Genomic DNA, 20,590 nt, shown 5'->3' on the forward strand with positions numbered 1-20,590 from the left:
CCCTTCCTCCATGTACAGTAAGTTGATGAAAAAAAAAAAATCTAGGAGAGAAAAAAATGCTTGAAATCTCTGTGTTTTCACTTCAATAACTACTAATTGGTTAAAGTTACAATCATTTTGACTGCTCAGGCAAAAAATTCAAAGTGTTAACTTCACATGGAGCCTAATCTTTAGTTTGAACCACAAAAGGCTGAAGAATAGCATCTGATTTAATTTGGGTACGTCTTTTCCAGGCTTCTTGAGTTTTTTGAGGTCGAGTGGTAAGGGGTTAACTCTGACCAGTTTCCCAGTCCCTGTTGATGAACAACATTCCCACAGCATGATGCTGCCACCACCATGCTTCACTGTAGGGATGCTGTTTTCAACATGAGGAAGATTAGCCTCAGACATGGTGCTGTCCTTGATGGCCTAAAGTTTAATTTTAGACTAAGCTAATCACAGCACCCTCTTCCACATGTTTGGTGAGTCTACAATATGTATTTCGGTAAACTTCAAATGGTCTGTCTTATTTTTTTTCTTAACAGTGGCTTTTTTCTGTTACTCTTCCATGAAGCTCAGCTCTGAGCACCTTTCAGTGGTCTTATGGGCAGATCCTCTCATCTCTGCAGATGAGAGGCATCCTCTTTCCATTTCCTAATAGCTGATTTGATGAAGCTTAGTGGGATTTTAAGGATTTTTTTATACTTCAGTCCTGATCTGTAATTCTTCACAACTTTGCCACTGAGCCATGAGGAGAATTCCTTGGTCTTCATGCTGTCTTTTGTTCAGTGTTAGCCATTAGTACTTCCAGGTGCTGAACTAGTGCTGTTTCTGGGGGCTTTTAGAACAAGTTTTTATACTGTGATCATTTTGACTCTTACACTGCTCACATGTGGAACCATCTTAACAATTATATGGCTTCTGAAATTAATGGTTGTGTTTCAGAAAAAAGGGGAGTGAATACATATGCACACACCACTTTCAGTTTTACATTTTTTTGTAGAATTTTTAAAAACATTTTTGCCTCCATTTACTGTAATAATAACCAGAAGTACTTTTTAACAACATTATTTCAAATTTAAAATCCATTTAAATTCCAAGTTGTAAGAGGACAAAATGGAAAGAATAACAAACACAGTGAATACTTTTGCAATGCACTGTAAAAACAAATTTTCAAACTTTTAAATAAAATCACCAAAAAAAAACCTGAAGAAGCTTATGCAGGAGTGAACTATGCATAAGAGATCTAGTGAAATTAGCTTTATCTCTGCAGCAAACATACAGTACATACATTGTACAAAATCACAAGGGGTTACTTACAGGCCTTTTGGGATACATTCAAGGGTGACATTTTGACCTCTTAAGGTCTGCACCAAAGTGTGGGAGCCGGTGGGACTGAGAAGTTGTGGTTTTTTACCATGAATGACATCATTACCTGGGGACAAGCAGAGAACCAGTAAGTAAAAAAAAACAAAAAAAAACAGAAAAATGTATTGTTTTAATTCAATTCAGTTTATTTATATAGCGCCAATTCACAACAAAAGTCATCTCAGGGTCCTGTACAAAAACATACACTACGTAATAAAATGCCAATTAATAAAAGCTACCTATCCAAGGCAGCCATTAAAGCATTTATTACAACACCATCCTTAGCAAATTACTGCAGTAGGTAGATAAAAGCACATGTACTTTTATTTTATTTTGTAGAATATTTATGTGAGAATGGGTTAGCAGATACAACAGTTTTAAGAAAATAATGAAGCTGACACTGGTTTCTCTTTCTCCAGCCAACACAGGGAACTTTATTCAGGGCACCTCTGCACTCTGCAGCTGGGTCAAGCTCTAACATCTCAAACTACATTTCCTAAACTGCTGTAAACATTACCATATTTGGACTGTTCTTGAACAGGCTAGGACATTTGCTTAGAAATAACAAACCTTTTAATCTTTTCCCACAATGTCCTCTGTATTCTGTATTCTTTCACATATAGAAATAACAAAACTATTAACCATGTTCTGTATTCTCCTACAGTGTATATGACACAACCAGGATTAAACTGGTCAGCAATTGAAGCTTATCTTGAAAAAAGAGACAGCATGCAATACAAACTAAAGATGTAGTGTAGTGTGAGGGGGACGGCAAGTTTTGCAAGTTTGGGACCAAAACAGCTGGGACCAGCCTTGAAAAAATGCTGGTTTGTAGAAACAATCCTGCTTGCAGATTCTTCCCTGCAAAATGCCATTTAAGATGGCTGACAGGTAACTTAGCATACACAAAAATGACTATAACTCAGTACATTTTAGATATTGAGCTAAAATTTGATGTGGTAGTTGCTGAGAATTTTTGCATGAGATTGCAGGTTATTTTTAATTTTTGACCAAAATGGCTCCAATTCCATCATTTATCAGCACAAGGTGATCTTAGGTTAAAACTCTGGAATGTGATGAGCAATATGCATTTCTTCAAAGAATGCTAGGCCTTCAGTTGTATATTCTTTTTAATTATTCTTTTTTTTTAAATAGAAAGATGTTAAAATTTTATATATTACATATTCCATTTTCCTACTTTAAATTAAACAAACAAAGTCTTGCAGTTGTAACTTAAAGGCTATGTTCACACTGCAGGCAAAAGTGGCCCAAATTCTTTTTTTTTTTTGCCCATATGTGACTAATATCTGCTTTTATGACAGTCTGAACATCAAAAATCTGATTTGTTTCAATCTGACCCAGGCCACTGTCACGTGGTACTAAATTGGACACATATCCAGTTTTTCAAAACGACGTCAGTCTGAAGGGTCATGTCACATTTGATCTAACTTTCACGTCATTGAAGTAGGAGTATGTAGGGCAATTCAAATATTGATATAATAGATACCAGCATCATGCTGTTTAAAGCTCAGAATTCCACGTGCTCCAGTTTTGAATTGATAAAGCCTCTTGGATGGGAAGTGAAACATCTTCTACTACAAAATAGAAGTCCAGTTGCTCTTTTTTTACTTTTTGGACTTGCCACGTTCTGAATGACTGAAAATCTACACCAACATATGATACCAACACTGGTGTTGTATCCTATTGATACTAGCACAATGGCATTGATACTCGAGTTTGTTTTTGTCCTCTACTTTTAGTGTATTGCTCCTGTTCCAGATATACAATTTTGCACCTGAGTAGACAGGAAGTGGCAAGATCAAATGTAAAATTTGATCTTGCCATTTACAGTTTGTAGTCAGGGCAACATTGTTTGTGTGCAAACTTACTCTGTAGGACTTTAAGCTGTACAAAAGTATCCAGAAGGACGGTCATCGCTTTTGTGTATTGTGCAGTGCAAAGGTACTGCGCTTTGCCGTCGGTCTCCAGAACATTTGCAAAGTACAAGTTTCCATCTAGACCAGTCATTACTCTGTCACTCTGATTAATGTGCTTCATTCCTGGAAAATAAAGAAAAAAGACAGAGCTAGAAAAATGTCAGTATAATGTATAGAAGATGAAAATAGAGCAAGTATGCTGAAGCAGATTTAAAAAAGAAGAATGTTTTTTGAAGGAAATGAAGAGATCTGATTATTTCTATGAGAAAAATGTTAGTCAATAAAGATATATATTTTAAATATACAAGTTACAAAAACCAACAGTTCTAGCACCCATCTTCTGAATGCGCTGAACATTTTGATATGTGGCTGGCTTAAATAGCATTATGTATGCAGAAGTGGTTAGATTCCAGGCCTCTTGGATGTAAGGGTAGACATAAAGAAATCTAATAATGTAAAATGATGAAGCAAACTGAAAGTCTGACTCACCCACATGCATCCAGTAAATTGTTGGAGGAATAGAACTCTCAGGAGGATTGCAGGTCAGGATGATGCTCTGTCCCTCGTACACCTTCATATCTAGTTTGGATTGTTGATTAACAGAGGGTTGAGCTGAAACACAAAGTAACAAACAAAAACAGCATTTTAACATCTTTCACCCTTTCACATGAAACTGAAATGAACAGGAGCCTTTGATGAGATCAGTTCATGTTGAGATCATGAAAAAGGAAACAGGAAAACAAATAGGAGTAAAATAAAGTGAATATTAACATTTGTTATGTATTTCATTAGTTTTGAAAATATTTTTTCTTTATAATTTTCATTTTATCACTTTACATCAAAATTGATGCTCATTTTCTGTTCTGACAGACAGGAGATGTTATGGAATTATATTTGTGCCACTCACAGTAAAACAGATGTGAACATGCATTTTAATTTGAATAGACAATAAAGAGTCTTGCCCACTCAACACCCTTGAGTTGGCAAAGTTTCTGGCAGTCCATTTTACACTATAATGAAATCACACTCCTCTCTTTCATTAATATTTTAGATCTTAATAATAACATTTTTTATGGTTACAATAAAACACAATTACTTCATTTGGCTAATAAATCAAAACGCAATTCAAATAGTACTAATAAATTTTTTTATTAAAGATGCATAAAAATCTTTAAAATTATTTCATAGTCAGAGTCTATATGTTTTGCCAATATCATAATTCAAATCTTGTTAAATTAATGATTCTGTATAACTTTCTTCCTGTGGAAACCATATTTTCATACTTTCAGAAAATACAAACATTTTCCTTTGCACAAATGACATCACTTTTCCTACTCAGATAAGGGAGCTGAGGTTTGCAGTTGGACTGTGTCCACAAGAGGAGAAGTGGGGTATGTAAAAGCCTAATCATAATTGGATTTAGAACACTGTTTTGAATCCATTTTGGGTGATTTGACTGCATATGGTCAGCTCTGAAAGCCAACACATTTTGCAGTCTGATGTCAATTTCCCACGCTGTATACAGATACACATACAGCTATGTCACATAGATGGCTGTCAGTGAGCAACAAACAGAACATCAGCACGTCTGCTGTTGTTGCTCTAATAATGACAATACATTCAAACATCTAAACAGTATTTTTATTTTAGGATTAGTGCATTTCAGACACATTTGAGTCGCTGTTTAGTTTAGTTATCTTCATCCTAAGTACCTAACAGATGCAATATAAGAGACATAAAGGAGGAGAGCTGTTTAATTATCTCTAATGAGTCAGCAGCTAAGCAGACTTTTCTTTCATCCTTAGGCGTCCGATCTGCTGCTTGTTTGTGGTCATGTCAGTTCAGTAGGAGGCCCTACATCGAGGAATGAGACAAACTGCTGTTCAGATGACTACATGTATGGCCATCCAAGGGGGCAAGACCACCTCCAAAAGTGGTTTGATTGGAAATATTTTCAATGCAGACCGAAGCAGTTCAGATCAGTATTTGACCGCTAGCTAAAGACGGAAGTTAGCTTAGATATGTCTGGTTTCGTGATTCTATTTAGATGATCCTATATTTCATTTAGATTATACATGATTGATGTGTTTTTCTTTTTTGTGTGTTTCATTATGTACCTGCTGTATTGGATTCTGTTGTTGTTTCTGTTGTAAAGCACTTTGGATCGCCTTGTTGCTGAAAAGTGCTATATAAATAAATCTCACTTCACAAATGTGAACATGGCCTCTTTGTGTGTGTTAGGTGGGAGAGGGAGAGGGGGAGAGCAGAAAGACAGGCTCGCCCAGGGCGGCATTTATGCTAGAGCCACCACTGACTGCAGGTATAAGGTGTAAAAAAACACTTTGAGAGTGTTCATTTAACATTCTAAAGAAACAATAGACAGTACTTCAATCAGGTTGAAGTCTGGATTTTGACTAAACCATTGCAGTACTTTTATTTTTTTGTATTTTCTGAAGCCGTTCAGTTATAGATTAGCTGCTGTGTTGGGGATCCTTGTTTTGTTGCATCATGACCTAGTTTGATCCAAGCTTCAGCTGTCAGACAGACGGCCTCGCATTTGACTCTAAATCCTTTGGTGTACAATGGAGTTCAGGGTTGACTCAATGACTGCAAGGTTCCAAGGTCCAGTAGCTGACAGTTGGTTTGTGCTGATAGGCTGTGTTTGTTTATTTCCAAACATGCTGCTGTGTATCATGGGTAAATATCTCTACTTTAGTCGCATCTGTCCTAGGGTGACTGATCAGATGGTAAAAAAGTGAGGTTGAAATGACTATAGACTGCAGTACAAATATCATGGGGCACATTATTCCAGAGTCTGAGGACCAGATCCTCTCAGCTGCACTAACAGCATCTGGCTGGAAGTTCTCAGTGCTCCTCTGGGCTTATAAAAGTCAACAAGTTTAGTTAAATAATCGGGTGCCAAACCATTTAATACTTTCAAAGTGAGTAAAAGAATCTTAAAATCAATATGAAAATAAACAGGCAGTCAGTTTATATCTGCTCAAACTGGAATCATGTGGTCATGTCTTCTGGTACCTGTTAAAAGATGTGCAGCAGTGACCTGGACTAACTGCAGGCAATACAGAGATGATTGTTCAAGGCCAACATGTAGAAAATGGCAGTCACCCATTTTAGTAGTGATGAAAGCACAAAAGGACAAGGACAAGAGGAGGAGGTTTTCAGGTCTTTTGTAGGGATGTAAAACTTGGTCTTGACAACTGTGGACACTTGCCTCTTGAATTTAGACAAACTTTCTAAAAACACTCCAAGAATCCTGACAGTGGAGGAAGAATGAGAGCAAGAGGGCCAAGGATATCAGTTATCTCACTGAGAGGGGTTTGATTTCAAAATACAATAATTTTTTCATAGTTTATATAATTAATAATAATTTATATATTATTTTTGTTTAGGGTCAAACAGTTCTAAGGTAACCAGTGTTTGATATCTTGTAGACAGTTAAACAGAGGCTGCAGTGCGGCAGAAAAGTCTAATTTAAAAGGGAAATATATTTGGACGTCATCAGCATAACAGTGAAACAAAATGTTATACTTTCTGAATATTGACCCCAAAGACAGCTTTTATAGAGAGAACAGATTAGGACCTAAAGTGAACCCTTGAGGTACACCATGATTACTAGGTGCTGAAGAAGACGAGTTTTCCCCCATAAATACAGAAGAAGACCTACCAGACAAATATGATCTAAACTGCGATGGAACAGCTTTTAAGACCAACGACATATTCAAGTCTTGATAAAAGAAGGCTGTGATCGACTAACAAAGGCAGCAGTTAAATCTTAAAGAACTAAAACAGCGGAGCAACCTGAGTCAGCAGTTAAAAGAAGATCATTAAAAACTTTCTTTCTCAGTGCAATTAAGGGATTTTAAACCAGACTGGAACTCTTCACAAACACCATGAGAATCTAAAAAAAGTTTGAAGTTGATTAAAAACAGTCTTTTCTAAAAATTTGTAACAAATTGAAGAGTGCCACAGAAAGGTTACAGCATCTATTGTCTCTTAAAATAATAAGAATCGAGAATCGATAGGAACCCGAATCGAAATGAGGAATTGAAATCAAAACCGGAATTGTTCAAATTCAAACAATGACCAACCCCATTAAAGAGACAAGAGGTGGAAACATCTTGTGGGGAGTTAGATGGTCTTAAATAAACAAAAAAAAAAAAAATAGAAAAAAACTATTTCCTTTAAAAATGCAAAAAAAAGGCTTATACTACTGGAAAAAAAAGCAGCATTCAGGAGTTACAGACTGATTTAAAACAGACTGCAAATAAGGAGAGAAATTTTAAAATTGTCATCAAGTTCAGAAGAAGCCTGCACAGAAACAGTAGCTATTACCAGTAAAAAGCGATGATATTGGACAGGAAGGCAGATTGTGCAGCTTTCATTGCTGATATTTAGATAAGCAGTCATGTAGGATTCTTAAAGACACCTGGAGTTTGTCTTTCTTCCATCTTCCGTCTCTCTGTGTGACAGCACTCTCGTCTGAGAGCGTGGGTGGATTCATTTATCTAACACAGATAAGATGGTTTGGCACACTTGGCTTGGCAACAGAGTCCAAGATGCCAGAGCATGCTGAAATAAAAAGATTAACTAGCTCTTCAACAGGCACAGTGTTGGCATCACTGAAAACAGAGTTTGTAAAACGGAGCAAAGGAAGCGAAGGAAGGCTCCCCGACTTCTTATTCACTCAGAGTTTAACTGTCCAAACCCGCAAAAATATTTGGCAATCATAAACAAGTTGAGCAGAGCAAACAAATAACAAACAGAAGGACCAAGAGAGACAGCCTGCTGTACACACTGTTGCCATCTTTTCCACGTCTGAAGATACATTGGTGAGTAATATATAATTACTCACCAATTATATATAACTCTATATAATATATTATATAGAATTATATACATACCATAATTTAGCAGAAACAAAAATATTGTCAAGACTGAAATACTCTTCTTTCCTTTTCCTGGCACAGCTTAAGAGTCTCAGAGATTATCTGGACTTCCCAGAACTGCCTCCAGCAACCCATGCTTCCTGACCACTAATTGGTGTCTTTGTTTACAGAAAGAGGTTGCCACGACAACAATAGTTAGGCGAGCAGAACTGGTGAAGAAACGAGGAGGGGTATCTTCCTGCACATGAATCAGCATACTGATTTTATTTTGTGAGTACATTCAGTGTGTTTGTGTGGGTGACTCACGTTCAACTATGACTTTTACAGTTTGTGTCACGGCGGTCCCCAGAGTGTTGGAGGCGTAGCAGCGGTAGTGCCCGGCATAGGATTCCAGGGGCTCTTCTTTTATGGCTTTTATTGTCCCAGATCCTGTTGTATTCAGCTCAAAGTTCTTCCCATCCTTTTCCCAACGGAAGCTAAAGGCAGAGGAGAGGAACCGTCATCAGCACATTAACAGTTTAAGAATAAAGGTATAACAAGTGAGCACATTTATAAAGACCATTCTTGGGCTGTTACCATCCTATATTTGTGATTTAATCACATGGAGAACATCTGATTCTTACTCTTTGCACTCAAATGATCAGCTCGGAGTCTTCGTTCCTTTTCTTTGCACAGAATTGGGAAAAAGGGCTTTTGTCCACTCAGCTCCATTTGCATGGAACACATTGCAAAAACCTGGAAACTAACTGAACTTATCTCACTGAGCAATATTAAGACTAGATTGAAAGCACTTGAGAAGATGTCTTTAAAGAACACAACTAGATTATAATCATAAAAAATAATCAGATGTGAAAATGTGTTCTTAACGGCAGCTGAAAGGTATTTTTATTGCCCACCACTGAAGGCAGAAGGCAAAAGAGCGATTATGTTTTTGCCAATGTCTGTCTTTTTGTATTTGTTTATCTGTACCACTAGATAAATATCTCATAAACCATTTAATGAAAGTCTTACAAAGTAATCATTGTACAACTAATTAACTTTTGGAGTCAACCTGTTCCAAGGCGGCCATCACAGTTGAGTAACCTTAGCAAACACAAAAATGGCTATAACTCAGTCAGTTTTAGAGATTGAGCTGAAATTTGGTGTGGTAGTAGCTTAGTTAGCTATACATGTACTCCAAGCTCTAACAATTTGTGCAATGTTTTTGTTTAAAACTTTGACATTAATTGCTAGAGTCAACTTTGTCTTATAAACCACTGAACAGATTTAGTGACACTTTCAGAAAGTAATCTTTAGATGACCAACAAGTCATTATGCTGCCATTGTGCTGTGGTCTAGTAGCCCCTCAGCAGCTGCAGCCTAGTTTGGTGCTGAAGAACCAAAATCAAGCAGCAGCAATACAGCCTTCTTTAAGAAGTGAGCAGGTAGGATTGATTAATGAGTGAATATTGTGATAAAGCTTAAACCTGGCCTGTTTAAAAAGTGTCTGGAAATTATTGAATGATATGGCAACATAAACAATCTGACTTGACTTGATCAGAAATCAATTCTATGAAAATTGACTTGGGCTAAAAAATTTGATTAAAATGAACATCTGATGGTCAAGCCTTGGCTCCTTGAGTCACGCCCAAAAGAGAAACAGGATGCCACCTCTACATGCGCCTAACACCTGCAAGGAGGACCACCAATTCCTGGCAGTATAAACTATCTCCAGGGACATGGAATGTCATCTCACTGGTGACAACTAGACATAACTGGGCTTTCCTCTATGCACAGCTTGGGCTCTGGAACCCAGTTGCTAAAGAGAGAGGCTGGATCTCTTCCTACTCTGTAGTTACTCATGGAGAGAGGTGTGGGACAGGTGTGGGGATACTCAAGTCTCCCCCTGAGTGCGTTAGTGTTAGAGTTTTTCCCAGTGATCGAGAGGGTTGTCTCTCTGAGGCTTTAAGCTGCAGGAGAGAAGGTTCTGAGTGTTGTTTGTGCTTATGCTGTCCTGGAGGTAGTGCCATTTGGGGATTCTGTTGTTTGACTGGGGGACTTCAGTGCTCATGTAGGCAATGACAGAGTTATCTGGAAGGGGGTGACTGGGAGGAACGGCCTCTCTGATCTGAACCAAAGGGTTGTTCTGTAATTGGACTTTGGTGCTAGGCATGGGACGTCCATAGCAAACATAATGTTTAGCATAGGGTGGTTCATAAGCATACTTGTATTCAGGTCACTTAGACCAAAGGTCAATGATCGATTTTGCAATTGTGTGATCAGACCTGAGGCCACTCAAGTGACGAGAGAAGCAGAGCTGTCAACTGATCACCACATGGTGGTAAATTGGATCCGACTGCCAGACAGACCTGGTAAACCAAAACACATAGTGAGGATGCACTAGGGAACCTCTGGTGGAGCCCCCTGTATGTGCTTTCATCAGCTCACACCTCTAGGAGAGTTTTTCACATGTCTCAGGGAAGGTTGGAGACATGGAATCTGAATAGGCCATGTTCAGGGCCACAATTGCAAATGTGTAATACAGGAGCATTGGCCTGAACGTCATTGGTGCCTGTTACAGCAGCAACCAAAGGATGTGCTTGTGGACACCAGCAGTTATGGAGACTGTCAAGATGAAGAAGGAAGCAGCTGACAAGTACATAAACAGACAGACAGACATGAGAAGTTTGAGGTACAAAACTCATGGGCTGAGAATGAGGCCCACTCCGGCCCTAGTGCCATGCATTGATTCAAGGAGTTCTAGGCCCTTCATTTTAGATGCCTTTCATAGTATAGTAAATGTTTATTCCCACATTGTCTAGATTCACATTGTTTTGCAGGTATTTCCCAGAAAGTTGGTGAAATCCCATTTTAATGTTGTAGTTGTTAGGAAAGATGTGTTTAGCAACTGCCATGTCATACGGACTGTGCACAGTTTTTAAAATAAAAAAAAAACATTAATGTTTTTACTTTCCAACAAAAATGCAAGAGTGAGAAAAGGGACAGTTAGTTATGGACGGTTGTCTTTTTTGTCCACAACACAACCACACACATATATGCACTCCTGAAAGTAACACACAAGTTTAGTTGTACAAACCTGGGCGTGGGGTTACCGGTGGCCTCACAGGTCAGGTTGATATCTTCATGAAAAAAGGCTGTGAATGATGTTGGCACGTTTGTCAGAGTAGGCGGCTTTTTTACTGAAAACACAAGCACAGAAGTGATTAGGTCTTCTGGGAGCTGCACAGCAGAAAAATGTATTAAAATTAGAAAAAGTTGCATTTTCTGTGAAAACAGTGTGACTGCTGAGTGCTAATGACTGATGAAATTTGTTGAAGTTAAAACTCTATTTTTAAAGTTAAAACAAACAAAACATAGGCTAACATTATCTAAACAAAAGCCAAAAGCTAAAGTAGGCAAAACTTAAAATATAAAATTAGCTAAAAGCTTAAACCAGCAGAATAAAAGCTAAAAACCTTAAATTTACAACAACAAAAAATACCAAAAGCAATAGCTAAAAGCAAAAACAGTATGTCAATACCTAGTTTTGGAAACCAAAAACTTTCAAATTTCAAACAATAGCTGAAATCTACACCTTTAAGAACATAAGCTAAAATTAGCAATAGCTAAAAGCCAAAACAAGCAAAAAAGTAAAAGGCTAAAATCTGCAAAGCAGTAGCTAAAACTCAAAACCATCAGAACAGTAGCTAAATATTGAAATTTGCAAAACTATTGCTGAAGGTTTAAACTAGCAAACAGTAACTAAAAGATAAACATGAAGCATAATGACGTAGATTTCATAAAGCACTACGTTTTTTAAGGACTTGAAACAATCTCAATGCATTTATACGATGAAAATAATGTAAATAAAGTTAAATATTTAAAAAGGTATAAAAGTTGTCACCATCATTTTCTAAACAAATTGATTTTTTTAATACCTGAATGGCTGAAATAGCTGAAAGTGAGCTGAAGTATACTAAACTTAAGAAAGATTAAAACTTTTCAGTTAAAAATATCAAAAGACTAGCTGAAAGCAAAAGGCTAGCTAATTGCTAAAAGTAATAAAAAGTTAGCTAAAAAATAAAAGTAGCAAAAGACTAACTAGAAGTTAAAAGTAGCAGAACAGCGGCTAAAAGTATGGTGAAGTTGATTTTACAAAGAACAATGTTTCTGAAGGAATTTAAGAGATCTCAGTGTTTTTCTATGGGGTAATTACTTGTAATTACAGTTAAATATTTCAAAAAATATAAAAGTTACAAAAACCAAAAGTCCTAGCACCCACTCCTGTATGAGCAGAATGATTTAATATATGAATGGGTAGAAGAGCACAAAGTAAGCAGACGTAATTAAATTAAAAAAAAAACTTGGAATAATTTGAAAACACCGTAAAAGAACAAAAACAGAAAAAAAAGTGCAAATGCTGCATCAGCATCCACAAAATAGTTTTAGGTAAACTATAGCAATATATGTGTTTTTATCCTTTTCTTAGAACATTTCAGCAGACTGTGTGTCTGGACAGAGAACTGTTTTGCTGTGATGAGCTTAACTAGTTCTCAGTTAGACTCATACAAGCAGCAACATAATGGTGAGCAGGTTTTACTGTCTGCACTGTGAGCCTGCATGGTCCACTGGGACAGGGTCAACGTAGCAACCATAAAACAACCGTTATTATTGGGATGATACACGGGTCTGTGGGAAGATGCCAGTGTTGTCATCAGTCAACAGCTATCACACACATTTATTACAGAGAAAATCACTTACTGTTTTGAAACATATCTGTTGTTCCAAATGAAAGCAGTGAGAAAGAAAAATAGAGGAAACAGTTTGAAAATCTGTAGAGTCATGCCTCTGAACAGGATAATTTGCCATTAGAAACACAGCAACTAGTCATAGTCAATACAGCCACCACGATGGAACCATGGGACAACGTCTTATGGGACAAAACACACAAAATAAGAATGCTGTGCGGTCTCACACAGAAGGGGACAGTTGGTCACATGACCGCTGCAAAGGTGAATATGGAAACACAAACAGATAAAAATGTTTCCAGTTTCTGAGAGTTCACAGCTTGAAACATCTGCTTCCAGTCCTCATGTACTGCTGCTTATCTTATCAGTTTATTACAGTCTAAAGAAACAAATAAACACAATAAAAAAACAAACAGTTACAAATAAACTACTTGAATTTTACATATGGATATAACGTAAAACTATCATGTGATATGCAACATAGGAAACACAACAAAGGTGGAAAATCAACCTTTCCATGTACAACCATGACTATCCATGTTTCTTCTCTAAGCGTTTAATTGATCTCTGTGAATTTCTTTTAAAAGTTTTTTATCTCACTTAATAATAGTTGTGTATATTCTTTAAATTTAAAACAGGAATGACAGTACAGACTGGATTTTAAATTTTTATTTATTTATATCTGCTTAGCAATCGAGAACTGATTCTATAAAATGGCAAAAAAAAAAAAAAATGAATAAAAAAATACAAAAATATCACAAAGTGGGATAGGTCTGTGTTCTCCACTAACATCTCTGTTCAGTGGTGTTGGCTGTGGGGAAATACTCACATTGTTTGGGGATGGTGATAGCTCCCTGAGCTAATTGAGGCATAGTGAAGAGTAGAAACAAAGGGAGGAGGAGGAGGGTCAGGGGGAGAGAAGGGGAGTATGGCCCCCTACAGCCTATCCACAGATGCTGTGATGTGCACATCTCTTAACGTCCCATCAAAAGCGACACAGGACACCCACACACTCATCAACATATGAAAACACACACTCTTCAGCTTATGGACCAAACCAGACACACACTCCAGAGAGAGCCTCTGGAGACTGGAGGCAAACAAACAATGAATGGTGCGCTTTAATTTGGTGATTTGCTCCTGCAGACAGAGGCTTCCTGCCTCGCTCTGCTAGGTCCACAATCCCTCCTCCAGCAAGCAACTCTGGAGGAGAAAAAAAAGGAAAGAAGAGGGGGGAGGAGGAGAGGAGAGGAGAGAGGGCGTTGACCCAGAGAACAAAGAGATGGAGAGGGGGGGAATAAACACAAAGAGATCATTAAATTTACCAAACATTAGTTAACAGAACTTGACAGTATATCTTTAAAATTAATCCATTTTAAAAAGATGCAAATATCTCAACTTGTTTAGTATGTCTTTAAAAAATATTTGTATTTTTAAACAGTTTGAACACTGTCATTAAGACAACATCAAGGAAGCAGATATTTTTTCTATTAATGAGTTTATAATGAGTGTGTGTGTGTGTGTGTGTGTGCCCCTCTGAATTTAAATTTACCTGAACATCTTTGTTTCTGCCTGACAACTGACCAATGACCCGTGACAACAGGGGTGTCAGGGTGTGATAACAGACTGATTTTTCTCTTCTGTTCATTCATATCACTTCCTTGCCTTGCAAGTCAAAACCCTACACTCCTCGGGCACCGTCCACGTAGAAGCTTTTTCTAAATATGCAAGAAGTTATATTGTTCCAGCAATGCGTTGACACCGACAGCGAGCCTCAAAACTGTATTTTTTGAAAATAGGTTCCAGGGCCAGAAAATCCTGTATTGCCACCCTTGTATTTTAGTGTAGACTGTGTGTAAGCTTTATGCACACGCTTCATGTGTTGTTTTCTGTTTTTGGTGTATTTTCATGGCAACATTTCAGCTCCATATGCATGTCTGCCATAACTGTTTTAAGTCGTTTTTGGTGTTTATGTGTGGATAATTATGTTTTTAGAAACCGTACCATATCCACAATTATATTTTTTAAAAAACAAAAAAAGATTGTTTTGGTAAAACATATGCTTCCTGTTCTGATTTGAAGTGGGAGATTACACAGCCTTGAAACTCCTTCTGTCTAAAAATAATTCCCACTGACACTTCCAAGATCCCAAAATCAGACGGCAGCTCCTTTAAGGAAAACCCTTCAGATGAACAAAAAATAAACAAAAGGGAGATTTTTCCCTACAAAAGGTAGAACTGTGTTTCTTCAGCATTTTATGCAAACACTACTATTTTAACCTTTTCACAGCCTTCAATTACCCAACCCAATTATTTAAAAAAACTTCTATAAAAACTTTGGAGAATGGAGTTATTTTAAGAGAGCATCAATCAATGTTGGTCTTGACTGTGTTCCAACAATCAGCATATATTATAGGACCCATACAGGATCCCAAAACTGAAGCCAAATGGGGACAAGCGTCCCTATGGACTAATCCCAGTACAAGTTGGAAGACCTGCCCTCCCAACATAAACATATATTGTCCTTGGTAAAGTTAAAAGAAAACAATAATACACGGTCGATACCTTTTATCAGGCGTTGAATCATGTTGAATCATGTAGTTTTTATCTGTAGTTTTCTGTTGAATTTTAAAATAGTCCTTAAAACATAACATGGCAGCTCCAATAAACCAGGTCCTGTTGGATTCAGTTCCTGATCACAAGAGAAGGCAGGGACACTTAGTCTAGGATTATAATACACTATATATTGATGGTGTGAACTAGACTTAACTCATCACTATTGTCAGATGTAAACTCAGTTTCTCTGATTAGAGGCTGCTCAGGAAGATTTTTAAGCTATGAATTGGTTTTGCACAAAAAACTACTTTTGTGAGACTGAGAAGCAAATTAATATGCAACTCTTCTAACATTCACAAACAAGATCCAAAAAATGGAGCAACAGCAAGTTGTTTCAGTATATAAAGTTTGTTATATTTACAATTGTTAGGCAGAAATGTAGGATTGTTATTATGCAAGGTTAGGATGTAACATTACATTCTTTTAATATTCATCAATTTATTTTTTTTCTGTGCAGGGTCACAGCAAGTGAAACTGTAGAAACTGTATGAATGAACCTACATATACTGTACTTCTTTAAAAATTCCATAAAACTCTGAAATAATGTATTTTGGATTATAATATGTCAGCGGGAACTAATAGGAAGTTCATTATTATAGTGGATAAGTAAGTATGTAGTCAAAGATATGACCAATATTAATAAAAAGTGACTTTTTTATATCATGCTGTGTACTAAAGTGTGAACTTTACATTTTACTGACTCTAATAAATGAAACCATTAGGAATATATTTATAATGTTATGGAATATAATATTTTTCAAGCAAAGGAAACATCCATGCTGCTCTTGGCTTTGGAGGAAAAGTCTGGGGCTATGAATTTATTATGATAAATGATTAGTGTCAGGATCTATGATTTTTTTTTGTATTTTTTTATTTTTACTGTATGTCTATCCCTTTTGTTATGTTACTTTTCTGTCTTTTGATCCCTTGTGTTTCCCAGGGCCAGTCTCACTGCTCCTCAGCTCTGCCTCGCCCACTCACACCTGTCTTCTCTCCACTTAGTCTCAGCTGCAGCCACTTCAGCCCTTACATTGTATTTGTGTTTTTTTATCTTCAGTCCATCATTGTGAGCTTCATGCCCTGTCAGGTTGTTCCTCTGTGCCTACTTGAGTTATTTGCTGTATTGTATTTGTTTGCTGCCATGTTAGCTTTTTATTTTCTTCTAATTATTAAATTATTAAATAAAGTTTTTCTTGATCTAATTGTGTTTGTCTGCATGTCTGGGTCTGACTCCTGCTACAAACCTTGATATTAGATTATTTGTACAAAATTTCTTGGGGACTGAGCCTCTGCTACTCCAAGAACTATGTTACAGCCATTTAAAAATAGTTATATTATGTTAATATATGATATTTTGCAAATGAATAGAAGCATTAGAGTTGCCTCAGGCTTGTTTCATTTAGATCTCATGAATGATAATGAAAACCAATGATAAACAAATTGTCCCTGATGTGATAACATCTTGGATTCTAACTGGTCAGACTGTGATGACACATCTGGAGTATTTGAAACATACAGACACAGAGAGCTGAGGACATTCTGGGAGGTGTCACAGCACCTCAAAGCTCTAAGTGCCTTTTGGCAGTCCTCTGCCTAGACCCATCTGAGATGTGGGGGAGGGAGTGACAGCTGGCTAATGTAGACCCCTGCAGGTCTAATTACGCAACCTGTGCCCAAAAGTGTGAGAAAATGGCAATTTCTCCATTTCAGTCTCACAGAGTGCTTTTGTGTGGCCAGTATTTGAAAATCACTATTTATTTTCACAAGCATGTCTTTTAGGCTGTGCACATTATTGTGTTGCACAACTCTGTCTCTGTTGTACCCACCTTGACTTGCTTTGAACCCACCTTGGGAGCCACCACCATGTTTATGAGTTAATCTACTGGAGTAGACATTTGAAATGAAGATAGGCAGATCTGGAACATTTTTTCAATAATTAACTAGGCCAAGGTGGCTATGTTTTTGGTAGCATTTGTTGGTTTGTCCATCTGTTCATTTGCAAGATTACTTAAAACATAATAAACAAATTTTCATAGTTATTTTCAGTAAATGTTGGGGTTGTTAAAAAAAACAAATGATTAAATTTTGGCGGTGATCCAGATCTTTGTCCGGATCGCACAATAGTTCAGTGGCATCAGTGACTCTATCATACTTGCCAACCATCCCGCATTGGGCTGGACAGTCCCACATTAAGCCTAAGCCTAACCCTAACCCACATTGACATTACCATTTGTTGGCAAGTATGCTCTATGGCCTTGGTGGAAGTTTGCACTCTGAGTGCTTCTAGTTATGATCTAACATCAGCATGGTTTTTTAGACCTGAACATTAGGTGCTGTAGCCTCTGATGTTTCCTTTCATAAGGAGAGCTCATGTACATGGGTCAAAATACAGCTCTATAACTCTAAAATTTATGAAAAATAAACGGAAAAAGGGTTTAGACGCCTGCAATGACTGACTATTCTGAGAGAAATTGTGTCTCACAAATTCTATTAACATGTTCAAAACTCAAGCAACAAGGCTGCAAGTTCTTACCTTAACACACGCAGTCACATAAACAAATAAAGATTTTGGTTTTCTTTGCAGCCCTTGGAGAAAGAACAAATTTCTCCCTTCTTGCGAAGTACGTTGCAACCTTTAAGCTGGTCAAGTACCACATGCAGACAACTTTTCACATGATGCATAAATAGTTCTTTTGGAAAATGGGTAATTTCAAACTCAAATTAATCTTATATATGATGAGCAGATGGATTCCTAGATTGCACAGAATTAGTGGAGAGTGACTGACCTCACATTTGAAAAAGTAGAACTTTTTATTTATTTATTTATTTTTAAGAAAAGCGAGGGAAGAATTTCCAGAATCATCATGACATCAAAAAGCATTCAAGCAAAGGCTTAAAACAATACCTTGGGAGAAAACATTCTAACAAACCAATATGGCAAACAGTAACACACGTTTGTATATAAAGTTGGTTGCAAAAGTATTGACCCCCATTAGTAAACATTCTATTTTGTTAAATAATTTAGAATTTGAATTTTAAATTGTATAATTTGCCATTTTTGGCAGCACAGTAAATGAGTGGTTAGCACAGTTGCCTCACAGGGTCCTGGGTTTAAAGCTCAGGGTCTTTCTGTGTGGACTTTACATGTTTTCCTTTTGTTTGTGTGAGTTTTCTCTGGCTACTCTATGGAGTGGGATAACTGTTAAAACATGCGTGCATGATTCTAACATTTGTATTTGTATTTTCTACCATTTGTATTTGTATTTGTAAGTCTTGTACACAAAACTCGACTGTCATATACGTGAGTCTGAAAAATTGTGTGGATTAGGATTGTTTTTATGTGAATCTAAAAGCTGTGAGTGCAGTCTTGTTAATACAACTCTAACTTCTACAAATACAAAGTATTTTGTGTGGACACGAATTCAAGTTTGTGGGTATGTGAGTAGAAAAGTGTTGAAATGACGTCACAGGGGGGCCAAGTAAATATAAAGATGGCTGACGACAGTGGACAGGGTGGAGCTACCGGCTCAAGTGAAGCATCACAGGTAAGTTCAATAACGTGTTCATCCAGTATTTCAACCTGGAGAGACTCACGACAAAGAGAAGCTGCAATTAAATGGTTTTATTTGACATGAATGACATAAGATATTTGGCGCTCGGACAATAGCAATGCGCTTCGAGGAGAAGCTCAGGTTGAGCATTAGAGGCGTCTTCCCCGGGCCGGACACTGGTGGTGGAGGTCGAAGAGGGGAAGGAAGCTTGAGGGAGCTGGGAAACTGGAGGTGGAGAAGGGGTGGAGGTGGGCTGAAGTTCGGCCGGCGAACGGATGGGGCCATGATGGAGGTCCTTTTAAACGAAGGCTTGCTCGCTGATTGGATACACTGGAGGCGCGGTCTGATGCTGATAGGCTGGGGTGGAGGTGCTCGACGCAGCGATTAGATGCAGGTGAGGCTGAAGCAGGTCTTCCAGTCTGAATTTATGCCTAGGCTTCATTTGTTTATATGTTAAGGAAAAAAAATACTATTTTAAATAATATGCAGTTCTTGGACTTAAAGACTTACAACTATAGTTTGCAAGCTAACAAAATGGCGGTGAGCTAAGTTAGTGCTAGCATTGCTAGCATCTGAAGTTGGTTTGTGCTGATTAATTAGCACTGACCTGCAAACTATAAAATGTTTATTTTGAGACAGTGTTGAATAAAATGTGACTTTTATAGATTTATTAATTGCGTTATTTAGTGTATAAATCTATCCATTGCCAATCCTCTTCTCGGCCATGCCAGTTTTTATTTTTAATTTTTTTAAGAAGCTGACAAGAAATCAATGTACCGGTTGATAACTTTATTTATCATATATGTTACGATATGTATATTTATGTAGTCTTCTCTGTCTTAAACAAGATATTAGGGGTTGTTGGGCACGTTTGTGTTTGAGCTGGAACTCCAGTGGGACAAAGGAGGCTCCGTTTCTCCCTTTAACAAGTTACAATTAATTTATTTAACATCACTATTACTCTGAAGCTGGTTAACTACGGTATATATAACCTGTAAGGCAAACATCTTGCATATTTACTCCTTGAACTTATGCCCTCTGTCATCCTCTGACCGATCAGAGAGGTGTGTTATACTTCTGTTTACAGAAATAACAGACCGCAGCGACTGACAGCATTTAACAGAGCCGTGTGATAATTACATGGATTGTTTGATCTTGAAAATTAATTAATGGCTTGGTTGCTAAAAAGACTATGTTTTGCAAAAAAGTATTTCAAATCTCTGCCCAGCTAGAGCTGGGCAATATGACGATAGCTTGGGGACGATGGAAAAGTGTCTATCGTGCTACTTGTCTTCTACAGTCTATATCATTTTAAACATAATTTTATCAATTATTCATGCAAATATTTCATAATGTAGGCTACAACGAATGTATCAGTGTTGTCACTTTGCATACACTTAGTTTATATAAGTGATAAATAAGAATAAAAAAATAACTATTTCACAAAGAAAATCTGTACTGTGGTTTTGCGACAAGATGCTGCTGTACTTTATTTGAGTCATGTGG

At 37.2% G+C, this 20,590-nt stretch overlaps 1 protein-coding gene across 3 annotated transcripts in view; it reads right to left on the minus strand.

Moving 5' to 3' along the window:
* Nucleotides 1-20,590, minus strand: part of LOC108249713 (neural cell adhesion molecule L1.1) — an 81,397-nt gene that overhangs the window by 43,141 nt on the left and 17,666 nt on the right. For 2 of the 3 annotated variants that reach the window (XM_017439271.3, XM_017439270.3), the window contains exons 2-8: nucleotides 13,748-14,121; nucleotides 12,932-12,946; nucleotides 11,268-11,370; nucleotides 8,498-8,667; nucleotides 3,774-3,896; nucleotides 3,237-3,407; nucleotides 1,300-1,414 (exon numbers count right to left, since the gene is read on the minus strand). In XM_017439271.3, the coding sequence (XP_017294760.1) occupies nucleotides 1,300-1,414; nucleotides 3,237-3,407; nucleotides 3,774-3,896; nucleotides 8,498-8,667; nucleotides 11,268-11,370; nucleotides 12,932-12,946; nucleotides 13,748-13,889 (839 nt within the window). In that variant the 5' untranslated portion in view covers nucleotides 13,890-14,121. The remainder of the gene's footprint in view (nucleotides 1-1,299; nucleotides 1,415-3,236; nucleotides 3,408-3,773; nucleotides 3,897-8,497; nucleotides 8,668-11,267; nucleotides 11,371-12,931; nucleotides 12,947-13,747; nucleotides 14,122-20,590) is intronic. The other variant, XM_017439272.3, reaches the window with a different exon arrangement.

The sequence above is a fragment of the Kryptolebias marmoratus genome, linkage group LG8 (assembly GCF_001649575.2).
Source record: "Kryptolebias marmoratus isolate JLee-2015 linkage group LG8, ASM164957v2, whole genome shotgun sequence".
NCBI lineage: Eukaryota > Metazoa > Chordata > Actinopteri > Cyprinodontiformes > Rivulidae > Kryptolebias > Kryptolebias marmoratus.